We start from the raw sequence: 18190 nt of genomic DNA, 5'->3' as shown, positions 1-18190 counted from the left end.
CTCTTTTCCCTTCACCCGCAGAACCCAGCACAACTCCTCCCACAGTTCTGTCCCAGCCACATGCCCGAGGGCAGTTGGCATCAGTGTTCAGATCTTCTAACTGTTCATCTCACAGTGGTATGCAAGTGCAGAGTCTGAGAACCAAGGTGGCCAACAGTGGAAATAATAATATATTTTTAAAGTTCAGTCATGAGTTTTGTAATCTCAGAAAGAAAAACCTACCTTTGTGAGAAATTACTAAAATGACAAAAAAAATGCTTCTTTTTTTTTTTCTTCAAATTTTTTTTACATCTGTTCAGTGTGATAGAGTAAATGATTTCCAGCATGGAAAAGAAATTGTCTTTGTTCACGTTACTCTTGTTCGGTTTGTACTCCATGACTTCTCATAACAATAAATTTAGTGCAGAAAATGTAGATAGCTAAAAAAGAAAAAAAACTAAAGTATGCCACAACAGTTTTTTAGAAGTTTTTGTTCAGTTTTCTAAAGTTGCCAGAGGAGAGAGAAGTTGGGAGGTGTGGTGATGAGGAGGGAATGTGTGCTTAGGAAAACCAAAGATCTGGAGAGTGTTAACTCTTTTGCAGCCGGTTTTTACTCACTCTTTCTCCCTTCCTCCTTCTGGTTCTGGTAGTTCTCTTTTCTCCCTTTAGTTAAGGAGACCTAGCCCACTATTTTGCCACAAATAGATGTCCAGGGGAAAATAAGAGTGGGATGAGCTCCTGTGGTAGTTTCTTTTCTAATGCTCTCTTCGTTTGTTTTCCTCTTGGTAAACCCCTGATCCTGTCACGTGTTGTCTATGTAGTAAGATCGGTGGATTTCACTTCAAAACACTTGTCTGGTCTCACCTTGAACCCCTTTCGTGTGTCCAAAATAACTTTTGGCAAGGAATTTCACAGATTTACAGCTCAGCAGAGCAGGGCAAAAATCCATGCTGTTGCAATTGGCCTCAATCTATTGAGTTTAGTGGAAAGGCATCATTTTACCAAAGCAAAGTGTAGGCTGTTACAGTAACACCATGAGTTTCATCATACATGCATGCCTACTATATGAAGTCATTCCTGTTAGTATTATATTTTGTTAACCATATATGAAATATCTGCAGCCCATAAATGGGAAAACATACTGAAATAAAATTAATTTCAGATAATATTTAGGCAAATGTTTTCTTGATAGAAAAACTTATAAATGTGATGTGCTTTCTTATTATGGCATTGCTGAGTTTTAGGGACTTAGTGTTTGTCTCAAAATGATGCATATTGACAGTCTTAATATTGAAGGTGTGTGCTCCTTTTTTCTTTCTCTCTCTGATAGTTCTCTTTTTTCCCTCTTTATTTAGGAAGAATAGAGAGCGGTGCAGGCAGGATATGTTGTGCTGACTATAACAAAATTCGAGAGGTGCTTATTGAAAGTACCGGGTTTATTTCCAGTCAAGTGTAACATCAAATGTATAGAACTCTTTCAGCCTCAATTACTCAAGTAATTTTGTCATTATTATTTCTTCATCATTCCTATCAAAGGGCCAAATTTTGCCCTCTAATGTCTATGCAGTATGTCCTTTGAATTCAAAGGAAGCACACATACAGTTTTGGAGGTGAATGTTTCATCTAAGGACAGTGAATGCTTTTGTGCAGGCTCTGCATATTGTTCACTTAGATGACTAAGGTCTGTGTGTTCCAGCTTGGCTGAAGGAGGGAAAATTTTATTTGCTTCATTTATTTTTTTACAAGAGTCATTCACCATTATATATTTTATGAATTAAACTGGAATCTGGAAGATTAGAATCCCTGGTCTGTCACAAACTGTCTTAGGCAAATCATTAAATTTCAAAGTGTCCCATTTATGATACTTACAAAAATTGAGTTGATCTGTTTGTTCATTTCAATTGCAGATATGTCAGGGGCTGCCTGCTGCAAGTTTTTGTCTATGAAAGCTTCTGTGATACCACTGCATATTTTGCTAAAATGGCTTGATTTTACTAGAACGAAAATATTAATTTATATTTTAAATTATATGTATTTAAATCATTCAGCATGAGGATCCAGGACAGCTAGCAAATGGAACAACCTGTGATTTATCCATGCCTTGATTAATTTTAATCATAGCTTTTTCTTAATTTTGAGTTCTCTGACAATTAGGATAAATTTTGCTTCTAATGAAGACACAACTGCTCAGCTAGAATGGGGTTATGGTAATTATTAGAGTTGCAAAGAAATTTGTTTCACAAGCTTTTAGAAGGGTTAGTTATCTGACCAAAAACAAGACCGATGTGGTTGGTGCTAATTAAAGCAAAAAAACTAAGGAATAACAAAGGTTTCATTCTGAGTTATGAATATCATTAAAAGCTTAGAAGGCTAGTTCAACTTGCGTTTTGTGCATTGTTGGAGGAAGAAAAAGTGTCTGCATTTGTAAGACAAGTAGAAATGAGAAGTGACCTTCAACTTTGTAAAGCCTTTAAAAGGCAACAGTTTTAAGGGAATAAATGTGGCTAAGCCTCTAATACAGGCCTTTGGCAAACCACAAATGACTAGTAATTAGCTTTACTGCATTGGGTTAATTAATAAAAGGTAGCTTAAAATAGGCAGAAAGCATATTTGTCCATTACACTGATGATGTAAATTACAATAATAACAGAGTACTGTTCTTTTTACCTCTCCAAAGAGCTTTATTAACATCAGATGTTTCTTGTTGCCAGCACCCCTGTGATATGAATATAACTACTGCTGTTGTACAGGTGACATAAATAAATTTTTACCACCAAATAGCAGGAGAAGTAAAGGTAATATGCTGAGGGGAAGGGCAGGCATGACCAAAGCACAAATATGATCAAATCTGCTCTTACAGGCAAAATTCAAATATATAACCATAGAGCCGTTAAACCACTGTGCTTCTCCTGCAGCCTCTGGGATGAAGCTAGTGGGGACTTGCTGGTTCGAGAGAGCTCACACGGTCCTGCAGAGCGTGGCTGGGTGCAGATCACACACCAGTCAGTTCTGTTTGTGCCATCCTGTAAGCTGCTCTTTCTTTCTTCAGCATTGACCCAAAGCTTCTAAATCTGTCTTCACCATTGCCAAGAGTAGATGCAATGGCAGAGGACGTGACTGGGCTCTCACTGTACCAGCAGGGTGTTAGGTTCTGTTAGGTGATTCCCAGCATACCATTAAAAGCCAAAATCTCATCCCTTCTCAGGCTTCCTGCCTTGTAGGGATGGGGCAAACCCAACAATTTTGGCTATTCCCTTTGTTTGTTTCTTGTTTTAGAAACAAGGTGTTCTCTGCAGCACTGAAAAAAGCTCCCTGGCGAGCTGGAAAACCAGGCATGCGTTTCCCATTCTCTTTCCTTATTTTGTATTTGAGCCCAATGATTAATAGAAGCCATAACAATGATTCTTATAAGACCAATATATTTTATAATTCTTTTAAAATATGTTACAGATAGTTATAAATAACATACTTTCTTCTTGGATTCCTTATGTCTCTAGTATTTGAATAATAAATAATTACTCTAATAACTGAGTAAGCATTAATAAAAATTAATTAATCTTTTATATTAATATTTTTATATGATCTTTATAATTTTATGTACAATGGTATAAACAGTGATGAAGTAAACGTGAGTTTTAGGGCAAGTCTCAGACTCACATTTATACAGACGAGTGTATGTATGTATGCACATACTTGCATGCAGCATATTGAGGATGAGACGTTAGTCTGATAGGCCTCTATGCTCATAAACAGGTTTCTTTGGGTTGTTAATGTCTGGCAGCTCTAAACAGTCTTGGACTCAAGTAAGTTGATGGATGTTTGGCTGGTGGGGCACAGGGGGCTGGTGAAGACAATGGCCATTAGTGACATACAGGTTTTCTGCTTGCATGAAATGTGTTTTAACTGTAAGGATTCCAGAAGAAACAGACTGAAAGCCACAGGTAAAGGCAATATGCGCACTTAAATGCAAAAACATTTCCTAAGGATGAGATAAACCACAACAAAATCATGTCTTCAGCTAGTACAAATCTAGATAGCATCAGTGACTTCACCACTAGCACCACTGAAAGATCTGGGCCATAAAAAGGGTTTTGAAGCTCAATTTACAGCAAAGCAAACCCTAATGGAGTGCTGGTGTGTAAGAGATAAATTGATTGCCCGTTCTCTATCCATCCACCAATCACAACTGAATCAGTGGTATAAACAAGTTACTTATTTTTCAAAAGTCAAACATAAAGTGTAAAAGAGATTATATAATATACAGTAAGAGGGGGAAAAAAGGAAGGAAAAGGCAAAGAATGGAACAATCTCTGTTTCCATTTAGGCTGGTGTAACTCCATTGCACTGCCTCCATTTACACCTGTGTAGTTCAGATTGGCATTCACTTCTTGTCCTGGAGATTGAATTTATCTCCCACAGCTTTTGTTTCTGTTCACTTCCCAAGCTGCATGCTGTTGTGCCTCTTTTAATAATTTGCTTCACAATATGTTAGAGGCATACCAACTAAAATGAAGGAAAGAAGAGAGAATACAGAACTCATAATTGATGGATATTTTTCCTCTCACTTCTGAGATTTTCATGCTGTTTGTGTTACCACAAATGTAACTCAGCCTAATTTTGATAAGTGTTGCCTATTTAATCAGAGAACAGGGGATTCTCCTTTGAAACAAGATTTCAATAGCATTTTCACCTGTTAGTTGTCCTTCTCCATGCTCAGAAAGTTTGTGACACTTTAATTGCTAGCAAGTGGAGGACAAGTGGAATGTTTCTATTGAGAGTGATCTTTACCTACTTGCTGGATACATTAAATGTTGTTGTCTTCAGTGCTTGTATTTGAAGTGAATCACAGATCAGAGGAATAAGTAATTATTTCAGGTATTATACAGTGAATCAGCCTTAGGAAACTCTTGCCTGAACGAGGAGATGAGACAGTTTTATAATTATTTTTTTCCAGCACATTATTTTTACAGAAATGTTTATAATTAATTGCATTTTTTAAAAACTGTCTCCAATTAGATGTTTACCCAACTACTGTGAACATGGAGGAAAATGCTCTCAGTCCTGGACCACCTTTTACTGTGATTGTAATGATACAGGCTACATGGGAGCTACCTGTCATAACTGTAAGTAAACCCACACATACAGTGTTTTTTACTACAGCTGATATGTCAAGGTGCACATAAACTAGAGAGAAGCTTTGTGAGAGGTCATATCATATTATAGGATGTAGCATGTCCTGACATGGTTTGAACAAGTCAAGACCTGGGCTGGGAACACACAGGAACCCATTTGCAAATATGCATGTTTCTTGACAAATATTTTGGAGAAAACAAAACCAGATTATTTTAACTAATTTCCACATTTTATTCTCACGTTATACATTGATTTGGAGAGTCTCAAATTCATTTATGTTACATACATATCATAGACACATTGGTCATTAGACATTTAGTTGAATTTAGCTGGGCTGAGCTGGGTGATTTTAATCTGTGTTTGGGGCTGTGTGTCAATTCTGGCACCATGGGCTTCCTTGTTTTTAGATTATCCAAAAGTTCCTGTTGCAAGAACCTAATTTTCAACAGTTTATAATTTTGGAATTTTGCTGAACTATTATTTGGGCTGCTGCTATTAGCAAGGATACAGTGTCTGAAACAGTGGTGGTACATGAAGCACTGAGCTACTGAAATCCACAGCAAAAGGAATGTTAAGGTGTTTTTAAGGTTTAAAAAGAAGTATAAAACAGCACAGGCACAGCATGCTGGGAATTCTAACAAAAAATAGAGAGAGAAAGGGGAAGCCAAAATAAAGCCTGTTCCTGCAGCAGACTAAAAGGGAAAACAGTTAGAAAATTAAGGTAAACTTCCTGTTCAATGACTGGAAATAAAGAGAAAAAAAGAGTGAGTAAGAATAACAATTCCAGGAATACAGCTATAACCACTACAGGTGTTTGATGAACACTTGGACCGCAGATAGGATGAGATTGGTGACAGATGCATTTTTTTTCCTTATTAAGCTAAAAAGCAGGAGAGAAGAAAAGGTACTTAGTGGTTTGAAGCTGAGAACATTGGCAACCATACTGTAATTCTGGAGAGTTTAATGGTTTGCTAATTAACAGTGAAATCACTTGTGGTGTGGGGTCTGCAGCTGATGGGAGAGGCTGTTGAGAGGTCTATTCATAGATTCATCACCTGAACTCTACATTGTAAGCACAAAGGAAGCTAAGGGTTTGGTGCAGAAATCATGCCAAGCCAGATGAAAGATGGGAAGAAAAAATGCTGAGTTTATAGTTTTAAAAAGAGGGTTTACATTTTTGTCCAATGTTTTTGTCATTCCAAAAGGCATCACCCCTCTTTAAAACCTCCAAACCCAACCCAGAATACATGCAGTGATTGAGGCCATAGCAGAGTATTTACATCAGCTGATGGTTGGTACAAAACTAGATGGCCAAATCAGTTGGTGAGAAGGGAGAGGCTCCTTGGGGAAGGAAGAGGCCTGTCACTATTGTCCGTCAAAGGCGATTAGGGATGCTAACCTCTAGGCTACATCTGTACTGTCATATTAGCTCGGGACCTGGGGCTTACTGTGTCTGTGCCAGCTGAGTGTGGCTTGTGTCCAAAGGAGACCATCTCATTGCTGCTGAGGACTGGTTCATGACTAGGTTTCCCCATAGACATTTGCATGGAGCTAGTGAAGCCTCCTGCTTCCATGAACTCGTGTCTGCACTCTCAAAGGACATACATAGGTGCAGTTATTTAAGGTTCACTGATGTAAGAACTACTCTGAAAAGTTTCTCAGGAAGATCTTGTGTTAAGACTTTCCAGCAGATCAAGCTGTGCACACATGTGATGCACAGCTATTCAGCTGCTCAGCTTATTTACAACCGTATTACAAACAGCTAATTTGATTCCAGCTAGATTGTAGAGCCAGCTGCCCTGTAAGCCAAGCAATGCTGATAAACAGCTACATTAGTCTGGAGAAATGCATTCATGTGCTTGAAATGTGCGATGAAACCATTTCAAAGCCGGTGGGCAAATACAGGCTGTTGATAAGAAACCTGCAGAACAAGAGACGTTATCGCTTTCAGCTGATAGTGGTTGACGTACAGGAGTACCTTGTAGCAGGTGAATGAAAGCTGCAGATCTGATCACAGCATAACTCCAAATATCCTCAACATACAGGCGACTCTTCCAATCATGTAATTCAGTGTGGTTCTATCAAAGTAAAACATCTAATTTCTTAAGGTTTGAAACATTATCTCAACAGATGTTGATTTTTACTAGAACACTGAGGCTGACAGGCCTGAAATTGAACTTGTACCACTTTGGAGAGGCTATTTCTTTTATTAAACTGCCCTTCAGACCAAAGTCCATACAGCAACAGTGGAAAGATTTAACTGGCAATCTGCTGCAAGTCAAACATAGTGTGAATAGTTTCATTGTCAGCTGGATTTCTTTTCTGTCTGAGTTGCATCAGTGTGGTTTTTGTCTCTTTTTGGTGTGGTGTTTGTAAGAGGTGGGTGCCATTGGTTGAATAACGTAAAAGGACCCATTCCTTGCCAAGCTTTCAGGAAAAATTGCATGACATGCACCTGCAAACCAGAATTAATTGATTTATGTTTTACCAGCTCAGATTGGGATACCTTACCATTTTAAGAACTGAGATCTGAAGGTACATTGTCCCTAACTTACTGTCATCATCTGTAAACTGTTGAAATACATTTTGTGGTTGGTACACAAGCAATCTTACTGGTTGCTTCCAAATATTCACGGACCATGCTGGATCCTGCTGTGAGGAACAGCTACCAATGCAGACTATCCCTGCTCCAAAGAGTTTGCAGCTAAGTTTCTGAGGGGAAAAAACACACTGGTGCAGGTGATGGAGTGCCAGAAAGTCTTCAACATCATAGGTGGCAGTTTCAGTCTACCAGGTACATAATTATTGCTAGGCTTTCTTGTAGGCAAAAAGTCATAAGGTAAAGATTAAAAAGAGGAAGAAATTGAATGCTTGCAGGCATGAAGGAGTGACATGGGAGAAAGCAATAATGTGCTTGTTTGAAAAATATAAGGCTATGGCCAGAGGAGTTTGACATTTTTGACAGGGCAAATGCCAGAGTCATGAAAGGTAGATGGGTTGGAAATATGCCATGAAAAGCAAAGATAAACAGTTTGCATTTGGTGCAACAGAGGGGAAGGTAGATGGTGGCAGGACAGAACAGTAAGTTGATAGAAGACACAGCTGGGACAATGTTTGCATGACAACGTCAAATATATGTGACAAGATTGTGTCTGTCATGACTGAAAATGGGTATAGTTGAAATTCAAGATGTGTGAATGAAGCAAAAGTATGCATCTCAAGATACATATAAAGAACTAGCTGGGTCTAGACATGGTCTTAATATAATCTTCCTAGAGGCAGTCTATTTTCTGCAAACCTCAAGTATCCTCCTGCTAACTCAAAATCCCTTCTCATCCTGAAAGCTCCTAAACTGTCACAGGAAGTGTGGCAATCTACATGATCCAGATGAGAGTCCACCACTGGAAGGGTGTAGAGTCATGTCCCATTAAATAGCTATTCTGTGGTAGACAAGTTTCACCCTGAAGTCTCATCTGGTCCTGCTTCTGTTCTCCTCCTCTTCTCTAAAATTAGCTGTAAATACAAATAACGTAGTCCTAAAACCCATTGGTGTTTTCTGGGTTTCAGTAACATATGGGAAGAGTCTGAATGTTTTCTAAACAGGTTGTTTCTTTCTTGCAAAGCTTATTGCCTGATGCATAAGTCCGTTTCTCTGTTTAGTAGCGGTTAATCCTCCTTCACAAGCTGCCACATGTGGAGTATTATCAATATCTTCCATGTCTTTTTTGGGGTTTTTTTTGGTTTGGTGGGTTTTTTTTTTCTTCGAAATGGGGAAAGAGGATTTGGATTTACCTCTCATCATTTCAGCTTCCAGTGCAATTCACATCTTCTTGCTGGCTAGTCACAGCACTGATTAACAATTGTGTTTTCATCTCTGTACTATCTGTAGCTGTGAAACTCCAAAGCATGTGCTAGTGCCTTGCTGTCACAAATGCATGTGGACATGCAATTTGATGGGAAATGTAGAACTTGTGCTGACTGTCCCTGGGTACCCATTTCACTGCCCACAGTTTGGGGAAACTAGGAGTCATGGAATAACCCTATAAGATATTAAGCCAACAGTAGGTGAGTTACATTTGTTTGTGTATAAGTTTTGTTGTCCCTTAGTTTCTCCACCTCTGTTGGGAGTAAGATCCAATTTGCAGGTATATTAGAAGGTGTGTGATCTATATCATCTACTGAAATGGTATGGATTCTTTCCTTTGAAAGTAGTTTGCATACTGTTACTTGAGCTGATCTGTAGCTAAGCCAGTGCTTTGAGGATACAATCTTATTTCAAGTCTATAAAATGCATGGTTTTGCTTTTTGGTTTATCTTTTAAATGTGCTTCACACAGCTTGCATTTGAATAGGTTGGAAGATTAGCTCACCTGAAGTCTTTTTAGTGATAGATACTTTCCCTATTTCTACAGTGAGGTGGGTAGCCTACTGATCCATCAGGTATTGGAGTAGTCTGATATAATCCAGATGGATAGGAGAGGATCCTTTATGTATCACGTGTGTGGACCATAGCAAAATAGATAATAATGTAATGTTTGTTTTCTGTTTTCCTCTTTCAGATAGAAACACTGATGTTAGTACACAGCTTGGGAAAAAGGCCTGGGTGGGATTCAGCTCATCTATTTTTTGCTGTCTGATACTGTGACATGTAATCTAAGATAGTGGTCTGCTCTCTCTATATATATAACAGAGTGTGAGCTATTTTCAGAACTTGACTAATCTCACTGTGAGATAGGGCGTCCATGGTAAGTTCATGGACCACCTCTGAAACATACCAGTGTCTGTCGTCTATAGAGGGAGGCTGTCTTAGCTTAGACATACAGTAGGCAACTGAAGCTAGATCAGAATTATAGGTGTATATAGATAGAGAAACGGAGGGGGAGGAATTACAGGTGTATATATATACAAAATATTTTTAATTGAAAGGTCATAGTTTAAAACCTGCATAGTCATCTCTCTCATACTATTAATTCTCCTTGTAATTATCATGTGATAGTGAAAGCAGTAGACCAGTGTAAAATGGCCCTGAGATACAGAATGGTATAAATTTATTGCACGGTAATGATTAGTAATCTCCTCTTTCTATGAGTTATGTTAGTCCCTTAGAAAGCCTCATCTTCCCCTTCTGTATTTCTATTATTTTTATACATGATAGTTTTCAGATGGCCTTTAGTCTTGGGTGTATTTTTTTATTCCAAAGAGTGCTGAACATTGATATAGAAAATGATGAGAAATATAAAATAATGATTTTATTCTTCATGTTCTGGGGATGTCATGTCCCAGAGCTTTGCACCAAAGCTTTGCAAGGTGATAATTAACAGAATGTAATTTAATTCTGGATATTTGCTTTGGTGTGTGATCTATCTTGCACATACAGGCATGTGTCTTATTGGGCTAGGTAATTGCTGGAGGAAAAATCCATCCAATAATAGAAATGTCATATAGTCGTTGATATGACATAAACTTAACATAACTTCAGGCTTTGAAAATGTATTTTTTAATATTAATATGCTTACCGCATATATCATTTTGGATCTGAAAAGCTTAATATAGCTTCAGCCAGATCATTAGCAGTACTGGAGCTGCATCTTAAAGTGCCAGCCATGGATTTGGTAATTCTCCCATATTCCAAGGTAGGGAGATTTGTACACAGTTTGCTGGCTGGGGAAATGAAGTTCAGAGTTTCAGTCTGCCAGCTGTCTAACAGTGAGTCTGGTCATGTAATTTGCATGTCCTGAGTAGCCAGTTTTCTTCTCTGAGATTCTCGGGATAGGTTTTTTCCATGTGCACTGAAACATGTAGGTGTTCTTTGACTAAACAAAACACATTTAATATTCATATCAAGCCATCAGTACCGTACTTGATGTTCCTGTATATTTTTGTTCACACCATGCTTCTGGCATATGAATTTTCATTGTTTATTTTGTAATAAGTTACTGTCTTATTAATGCTTTTCCTTCAGTTCATGTATTTGTAAATTGTACATCTGCATTTCTCAGTGGTGTTCATTTAAAAAAAGTTTTTCCCTTTGCCTGACATTTCCTTATGAATAACAGAGAATATTCCACTTTGGGAGACTTTACTGCAGAATAGAGTATTTGGGGGACTAACTCAATCCCTTTTGAAGCCTGCCTGTGTCAGGTGTGACCATCACCACAGGGACGCCAGTACTTTCAAGAGCAAGGCTCAAATACCATGCTTTGCACAGTGTCCTTCAAGTCTTTGAATTCTCCTTTCCCTCCAACACTGCTCTTAAAATGGTGTAGGTCTCCCTGACTGCTTTCTTGCAGTAGCAGAACTTGCAGGTCAACCTGCACCAGCACCAGGCAGGGGCCGCTGGGGTATGTGACTGACACAGCCGCCTTCAATCCTCAGCAGGGAAGTGACAGGGGAGGACGGGCTGACATGACCTTTCGTACCTCGGCCAGGGGTAGCCTTAGCTTGGATGGTAGGAAACTGTCTAATCCCCAAGTGTAATGGAAGGATCCCTCCTGAACATCCATTTAGGTGACATTGTGGTAAAAGTAATTTTAAAGCTGTCTATGGAAATAACGCATTCTTTATCAGATGAGTAACTACAAATTTTAAAAAGAAAAAATAAGCCATCTGTCATCCAGGCACATCACAGCGGAGACCGCATTAGTCTGTCAACAGCAGAGCTGTCAAAATCCAGGTTTTGAGAGTACAGATTTCATTTTCTGGCATTTAACAAGACAATTGTATTATAAGGGTGAGAATGATGATCATTCCCAGAGTTCATTGCCTGTACTAATCCTTCTGCTGTTGGAATGAGAAGAGAAGAAGAAACCTCCCATTGCATATTGCTTTATTTGTTATTTAGAAAAACCCTTGATTGAACACTCATTACTCCGAGTCTGTAAGAACAAATCTGTCAGGCCTGAGGTATACAAGCAGAGGGTGAAACAGTCATCTTCAATCTGCCTCCAGGAGCTCTGAGCATTTTGGTGAGAATGCTTAATTCAGTCTCTGTTGGCACTTGTGCGTTTCAATTTGTCCAAGGTCAGTCCAGGGCTAGTTGCAGATCCTGACAGAATCCCCAGCTCTTACTGGCCTTTCCAGTCTAACCAGTACATAAGTTTTCAGCTCAGAACACAATAATAATAATTATTATTATTATAAGGGTTATTATTACTCTTTGCATCTAAGGTACAAAGAATTACGAAGCAATGAAATGGTCCCAAATGATCTGGCAATAAGTATTCTTTCTACAATTTTTCATAACTGTGCAATTGTTAGAGGTGGTAAAAGCAACATGCATCTTGCTGCTACGTTTTAGCTGGGGAGTGGACAGTGTCAGCACCTCTCAATGAAATCAAGAATTAAAGTTCTTTAGGTCTCTTTAATGTATTTTATTTATTATATCACCATAAAATGTTATCTCCCTCTGAGAAATTGAAAATTATCAGCTACTTTTATTAGATTATGAGAATCCAATCTAGAAACAGCAATACTACAGGATTCATTTTGGTAATCATAACTAGTACAGCTCAAATTCTGAATCTCCAGCTCAGAGTATTTGCAATGAAATGTGTGCAACCAGTTTCCAAAGTAATTGGAAGTACAGTAGGAAAGAAATATTGGAAATTTTAAGGTTAACTTTTAATTAATTTTATTTTTTCATGAAAGTTATCTTGGTGTCCATTAAATTTGAAAAGGACAGAGTCCTCTAATAAAAAATACCAACCAAACAAATTGCTTTTGATTTGGAGTTTGCACTCTTGGTTGTATCTATGCCAGTAACGTACTGCTGAGTGGAGGGGAGAGAGGTTTACCTTGCCTGGTCTCCAAGTAGTAAAACTGAAGTCTGGGTATCACTGTAACCTTTGCATTGAGTCCAACAGCCAGCACTGTTTTAAATACGGGTAAAGGGTGCGTCTTACTGGGTCAATAACAAGTTCATTCATCCATTGAAGAGAGGGGACTTTAAATATATTGATCCCTGGGGATTTTTTGCAGAAGTTCGAGTCTTTGCACAAAGAACAGTCTTTTTTCTTTTAGCTGAAATAGAACTGGAGATGAAAAATGAAACTAAAGTAGTCTGAGAGAAAGGAGAGGTTTTATAAGTTAGGAACATAGGGGCAAAGGAAACAGAGTTGTTAAGTACTCAGGAAAACTGAGACCACCTAAAGGCTTATCTGCCAGGGAGCTCCAAAATCAAACAGTAAGCATGTGCTTAGCAAAGGCTATCATGGAGACTGTAGGTGAACTGGTTAGGGCAAAAGTAAGATTGGAAGCCAAATCTCAATACAGTAACAGGTAGTCAGTGAAAAACTGAATAAAAAGATACTTTATTGGAAATGATGGAAGTTTGACCTTGCAAATGTTTGTGCTCAGCCATGTGCTGTTAAAGGTTTCAGCTACTGCAGGGATACAATCTCTTCTGGTTTAAGGACCATAATTAAAACAGCTGGATTAATAGGTTCAAGATACTTCAGTGAGCTGAACAGTGATGAAATTGCTCGTATTTAAAACTTGCCAGGCTCTTGCAGCGTATTGAATCAAGGCGGAAATTTCAATTGCAGAGCCAAGCTAAGAGGGACCCCAGTCCTGTCGGACCTGACTGCAGGGTGCAGAGAGCTACTGCATGTGCTCTGGCTGACCAGCCGTAAGGGTCTTGGTGAAGGAATTAGAAAATGAAATTCTGTAGTTGATTTTACACAAAAGGTCAAAATAGATTATTATAATGATATTAAAATCTCTTAATGCCTTTCTGGCAGTGAAGTCTGAATCGTGGATCTATAGCTTCAACCTTGATCAATCAAAGTGCATATTTATAGTTTTGCTAGGATGCTTCTGTAGGGATGTACTGTTTGTGGCTTGAAAAAATATGGGATGTGTATGTTTCAGATCCATAATTTTGATTTTTGAGCTTATGAATCTTTATATCCCAGGAGATATAAGAGAACATGTAGAACAGGGTGATGTTGATCTGACTGGGGATAAAGTGTTTATTTTATAAATGCTGATCAAAATTTGACAAACCATTTCTTAAGCACCTGGGAAGATGAGAAGTGAGAACTGAAGGAAAAGATGGCCATTATGATCAGTGAGTAAAGCAGTGTTCAAAATGAATGCTCTGATGGGATGAGTTGTTGATCTGAAAAGCTAGTTTAATTTGAGATACTTAAGGCTGAAAGAGATACCTGAGGGAGAAATTGGGTTTATGTGTTTCACAGAGGATTATAAGGGGTTGTGAGATAGATATCTTGAACTCTGTCAGTATTGTGCATGCCTGAACACCATCAGCACGGCTCATCCTGGCAGAAAGGCAAAAGCACATATAGTACTTAGGGAAGCACTCTTGGTATGAAGAATGGGGCTCTCAGGCTGCATCAGTTTCAGTAGCTAGCTCTGGGAGGATTTTAAATTTCTTTGTGAAACACAACAGTAGCCTTTAAAAAAATTCCTTCAAGAGCACTGCAACAATGTCAGCACAGGGTCCAATATTATAGCTTGTAAGTGATTCTGGGAAAAAAAAAAAAGGGGGGGGGGGCAATAAAAGACATCCAGTCTCTCTGTGACCAAGTAAAACAGATATTTCTGATGTCCAGTTTCCCTTACTAAATCTGGGACCTTGGAGTCAAGCTGTTTCTTGTTTTGTCTTCCTGGAATAGCCACTGTTACCAGCAATAGCCCAGCAGCCAAAGTCTGCCCCTGTGACACCTTTTACACTTTGGTTTTTGCCTTGTGCTGTAGTTGCTTTTACCTGCCATACCTGACTGTGAGGTCCAAGCCATACTTGCAGGGGGGTAGCATGGGTTCATGTGCACTGCTGACATCTCTTTCCTTTGAACAGTAGCGTAATGCAACTCCTTGAAGCAAACAGCTTCATCCTGACTGCCTGCGGGAACTCAGTGGCAGGAAGTGCAGTACTATGGCTGCATGGCAGTGCAGCTCGTTCCCAAAAGGGCCTGAGGAAACGCAGCAGGGGTTGAAAGTCATAAACTGTGATTTTCAGTGGTTCTGGCTCAGTGAAACACATGTTGCTGGAAACTATCATTTTATCTTCAGTGGCTGGTATAAGTCAAAATTAGTCCAAAAAAGATGTGAGAGGGTTAGAGAAGGAAAACTGATCTTGCTTCTTTGAGACAAAAGACAACCCAGAAGTTTCATTTTTGAAGTTATGTTTTCAAAAAGTGCTTGATTAAGCATTTTAATGAGAAAACAAGTTTTGCATGAGCAGCCTACAAAGAACACATTTTTTGTTGTTTTTGTCCCATTTTGGTGAACATTTTAAAATTTGAAAACAAACTTGAAGGAGTGAAAGTATAAACACTATTAAAACGCTTCACAGAAAGGAAGAAAATAATTTTTTTTGTGTTTTTGTTTTCATTTAAATTTAAAAATAATGCTTGAAAATTGTTGATGGGTTCTACTCTGAATGAACTGATGAATACCTCTCATTTATTAAAAAGGTATAATTACTGCAAATGTTGTTTGACATTAAAACGTATGCATTTGTCAGCAGTTCCATAACTACACTTGGTGCTTGCTTTTTAAAAGTGAGGCCCCATTACATGCAGAAATGGTTGGCGACTCTTTAATGACAACTACAATAATGGTTTCCTACTGTTCCCAAAACGACCACATCTTCATCTACATCAGAGAAGTCTGGCACAAAATGGAACATAAATCTGAAGGCAATTTTCAAAGTTAAGGCTCTGGGGTCTTAACAGTCACAGGTGACTGTTCTTCTGTTTTTTACTTTTGTATGATATTTCCGATTGCATAAAGAGAAGAATGCAAAGACATCTTGTCTTTCATTGAATCATAAAGACAGCTTCGAGTTGTTGTCACTGGAGTAATAGGACCTTTTTCAGCAAATGGAATTGCATAACTTTATTCTGAAACAAGCGATTGGCTTGGCCTGCAAAGACGAGCAGAGCTTGGAATAGATGGTCCACTTGAAATGTCTGTGGAGGCATCTGCCAGTGACTGGAAGACAAATATAATTTTCTCCTTGATGCATTATACACCATAAAATAGCAAAAAAGAGAACTAAAAGCAATGGCCCATCCAGTCTAGAAGTATGCAGTATCAAATGCTTAAGATCCAGGCATATGAAACATTCAGCATGTAGCTACAAAATAAACTGTCCACCAAAACAACTTTTCTTTAAGTCATGATAGTTAGAATATGTTTTATGTGCTAGATCTTGAGGTTTATAGACTTTTCCCACTTCTTCTGCTACTCCCTAGTACTTACTGCTGGAATTCTTATATAACCAAAAGGAAAACATACCAGGATGGATTTTCTTCTGGCAGACATAACTGTAGTTTCACTGAAGCTTGTGCATCCTTTCAGATTTATACCAGCTGAGCACCCCTAGCCTGATTTCTAGCTCTATACAGCTTTTTTTTCCCAAAGTTGCAGTGACAAAGGGGCCATCTAAACATGAGTAGATGATCTCTGTTTGCATCTGCCCACATTATTAATGGCTGTATCTTCACATCTTTCCTGATTAATTTGAAAAAATTATATCTGGCCTCCAGCCAAAATGACAGTCAAGAAGAAGCAAAAGTTTGTGATGAAAAATGAGTTTCTAGCTGTGCCAGTTCACTGACAACATACTAGTTTTATGTCTCTACCCCTTGCACCATCCTTTGTCTTCAAAGATACTCAGCAAACAATCGAGGGGAAGCAACTGGCATATTCCCTAATGAGACAAGATAAAGAGTCCTGTAATGATGATGACAGCAAATTCACTAAGTGAACTGCAGTTTGAGAACTTTGCAAATTGATCAAACCATGATTCCTTGATTGCTTACTTAATCGCCTGTTACGGTCTCTCTCCTGACCCTCCATATCCCAGCTGCTTTTGTCAGCACTTTGGTGACTGAGGGACTTTCTGTTAGCCCCTCAGGTTGTGAATAGTGGAAGAATAGGTTCTGGTTTGGGGATTTTATTTTATTTGCATTTAATATGTACCCTTGGCCAGCTATCAGAGGGGGAATTTAGAGATCTTCTGGACTCCTACAGTGCTTTCTATATCAGCCTAATGACTGTCAGGAAGAAGCTTTCTTTTCTGTTTGTTATAGGACGGATACTAATTAAACCACTGTCTCACCAGGTGCTGAGTACCTTAAGCAGCTTCTTAACTCCAGGAAGGGTAATGCTGTGCATATTTAGCACTTAGTGATGTTCTGCCTGCTAAAGATGTCTGGTCAGGAGAGAAATGTACGAGGGAAAAGCATATTTTGATGAGTGGTACAAGTGATTGACTGGTGACACTCTTAATTCATAGCCAGTTTGGGATTGGAGCCCCTAGAACTGTGATTCTATTTTGTTGGCAGAAGTGAAGAAATGTCCAAATTTCATTAAAATCTGAGTGATGAACTATCTTATAGCATTCTTCAGAATAATAGTCAGACAAGGCTACTTCAGACTGGCCATTTAAGCCTTTCTGAAATTTGTTTCATTAGAGAAACTACTCTCAGGGAATGAGGGGAAAGGATGGATGTGAGTCCATGCATGCACAGGAATGAGGAACTATTCCTGCTGGTGCAGAGCAATTGCTGCCTTCTGCAGGAGAGGCTGGGACTGCATTTCAGAAATGGTGAGGAAGTGGTCTCCCTGCACTCGGTCTGCAAGCCTCCTTGAGTTCTTTCCAGGCACTGGGAACTTTGCAGTTGTATTTACAACCTCGACACGGCAGATATTGTGCCATATCAAGTTTAACTGTACTGCTCTTCTGCCTGAAGAGTGAGGGGCTTGGAAAAAAGATTTGCAGTGGCTAACAAATGGGTTATTCACAAATTCCCTTAAGTATCTCCCAATCTGCGCAAGTCCAGTGTTTGCTGTATAATGATGTATGAATGCGCCAATAGTAGCTAAATGTGCTCTTAAAATTAAGAGGTAAGAAAATGATAAATATGACCTCACAGGAGCCAAAGATGATGTCCAAATATACTGGACACGTATATATACACACACAGAACTGTGCGTTCTGCTACTGGTAGCACTCAAAAGCTTACTTAAAGATTAGGGGTAATTCTGTTTGCTTGCATTTCCGTTACTGTGTCTTCCAAATAACTCTGTCTCATAGGAAGAAAAAAGGA

At 38.7% G+C, this 18190-nt stretch overlaps 1 protein-coding gene across 1 annotated transcript in view; it reads left to right on the top strand.

Annotated features, from left to right (window-relative positions):
* CNTNAP5 (contactin associated protein family member 5) overlaps positions 1-18190 on the top strand; it is a gene marked incomplete at both ends in the record, with an annotated part of 289753 nt that overhangs the window by 172587 nt on the left and 98976 nt on the right. Inside the window, one exon of the mRNA XM_082312477.1 lies at positions 4996-5102. Coding sequence (XP_082168603.1) covers positions 4996-5102 — 107 coding nt within the window. The remainder of the gene's footprint in view (positions 1-4995; positions 5103-18190) is intronic.

Source organism: Platalea leucorodia, assembly GCF_965183815.1.
Source record: "Platalea leucorodia genome assembly, chromosome: 5".
In the NCBI taxonomy this organism is placed as follows: Eukaryota; Metazoa; Chordata; class Aves; order Pelecaniformes; family Threskiornithidae; genus Platalea; species Platalea leucorodia.
This window is presented reverse-complemented; position numbering and strand designations above follow the sequence as displayed.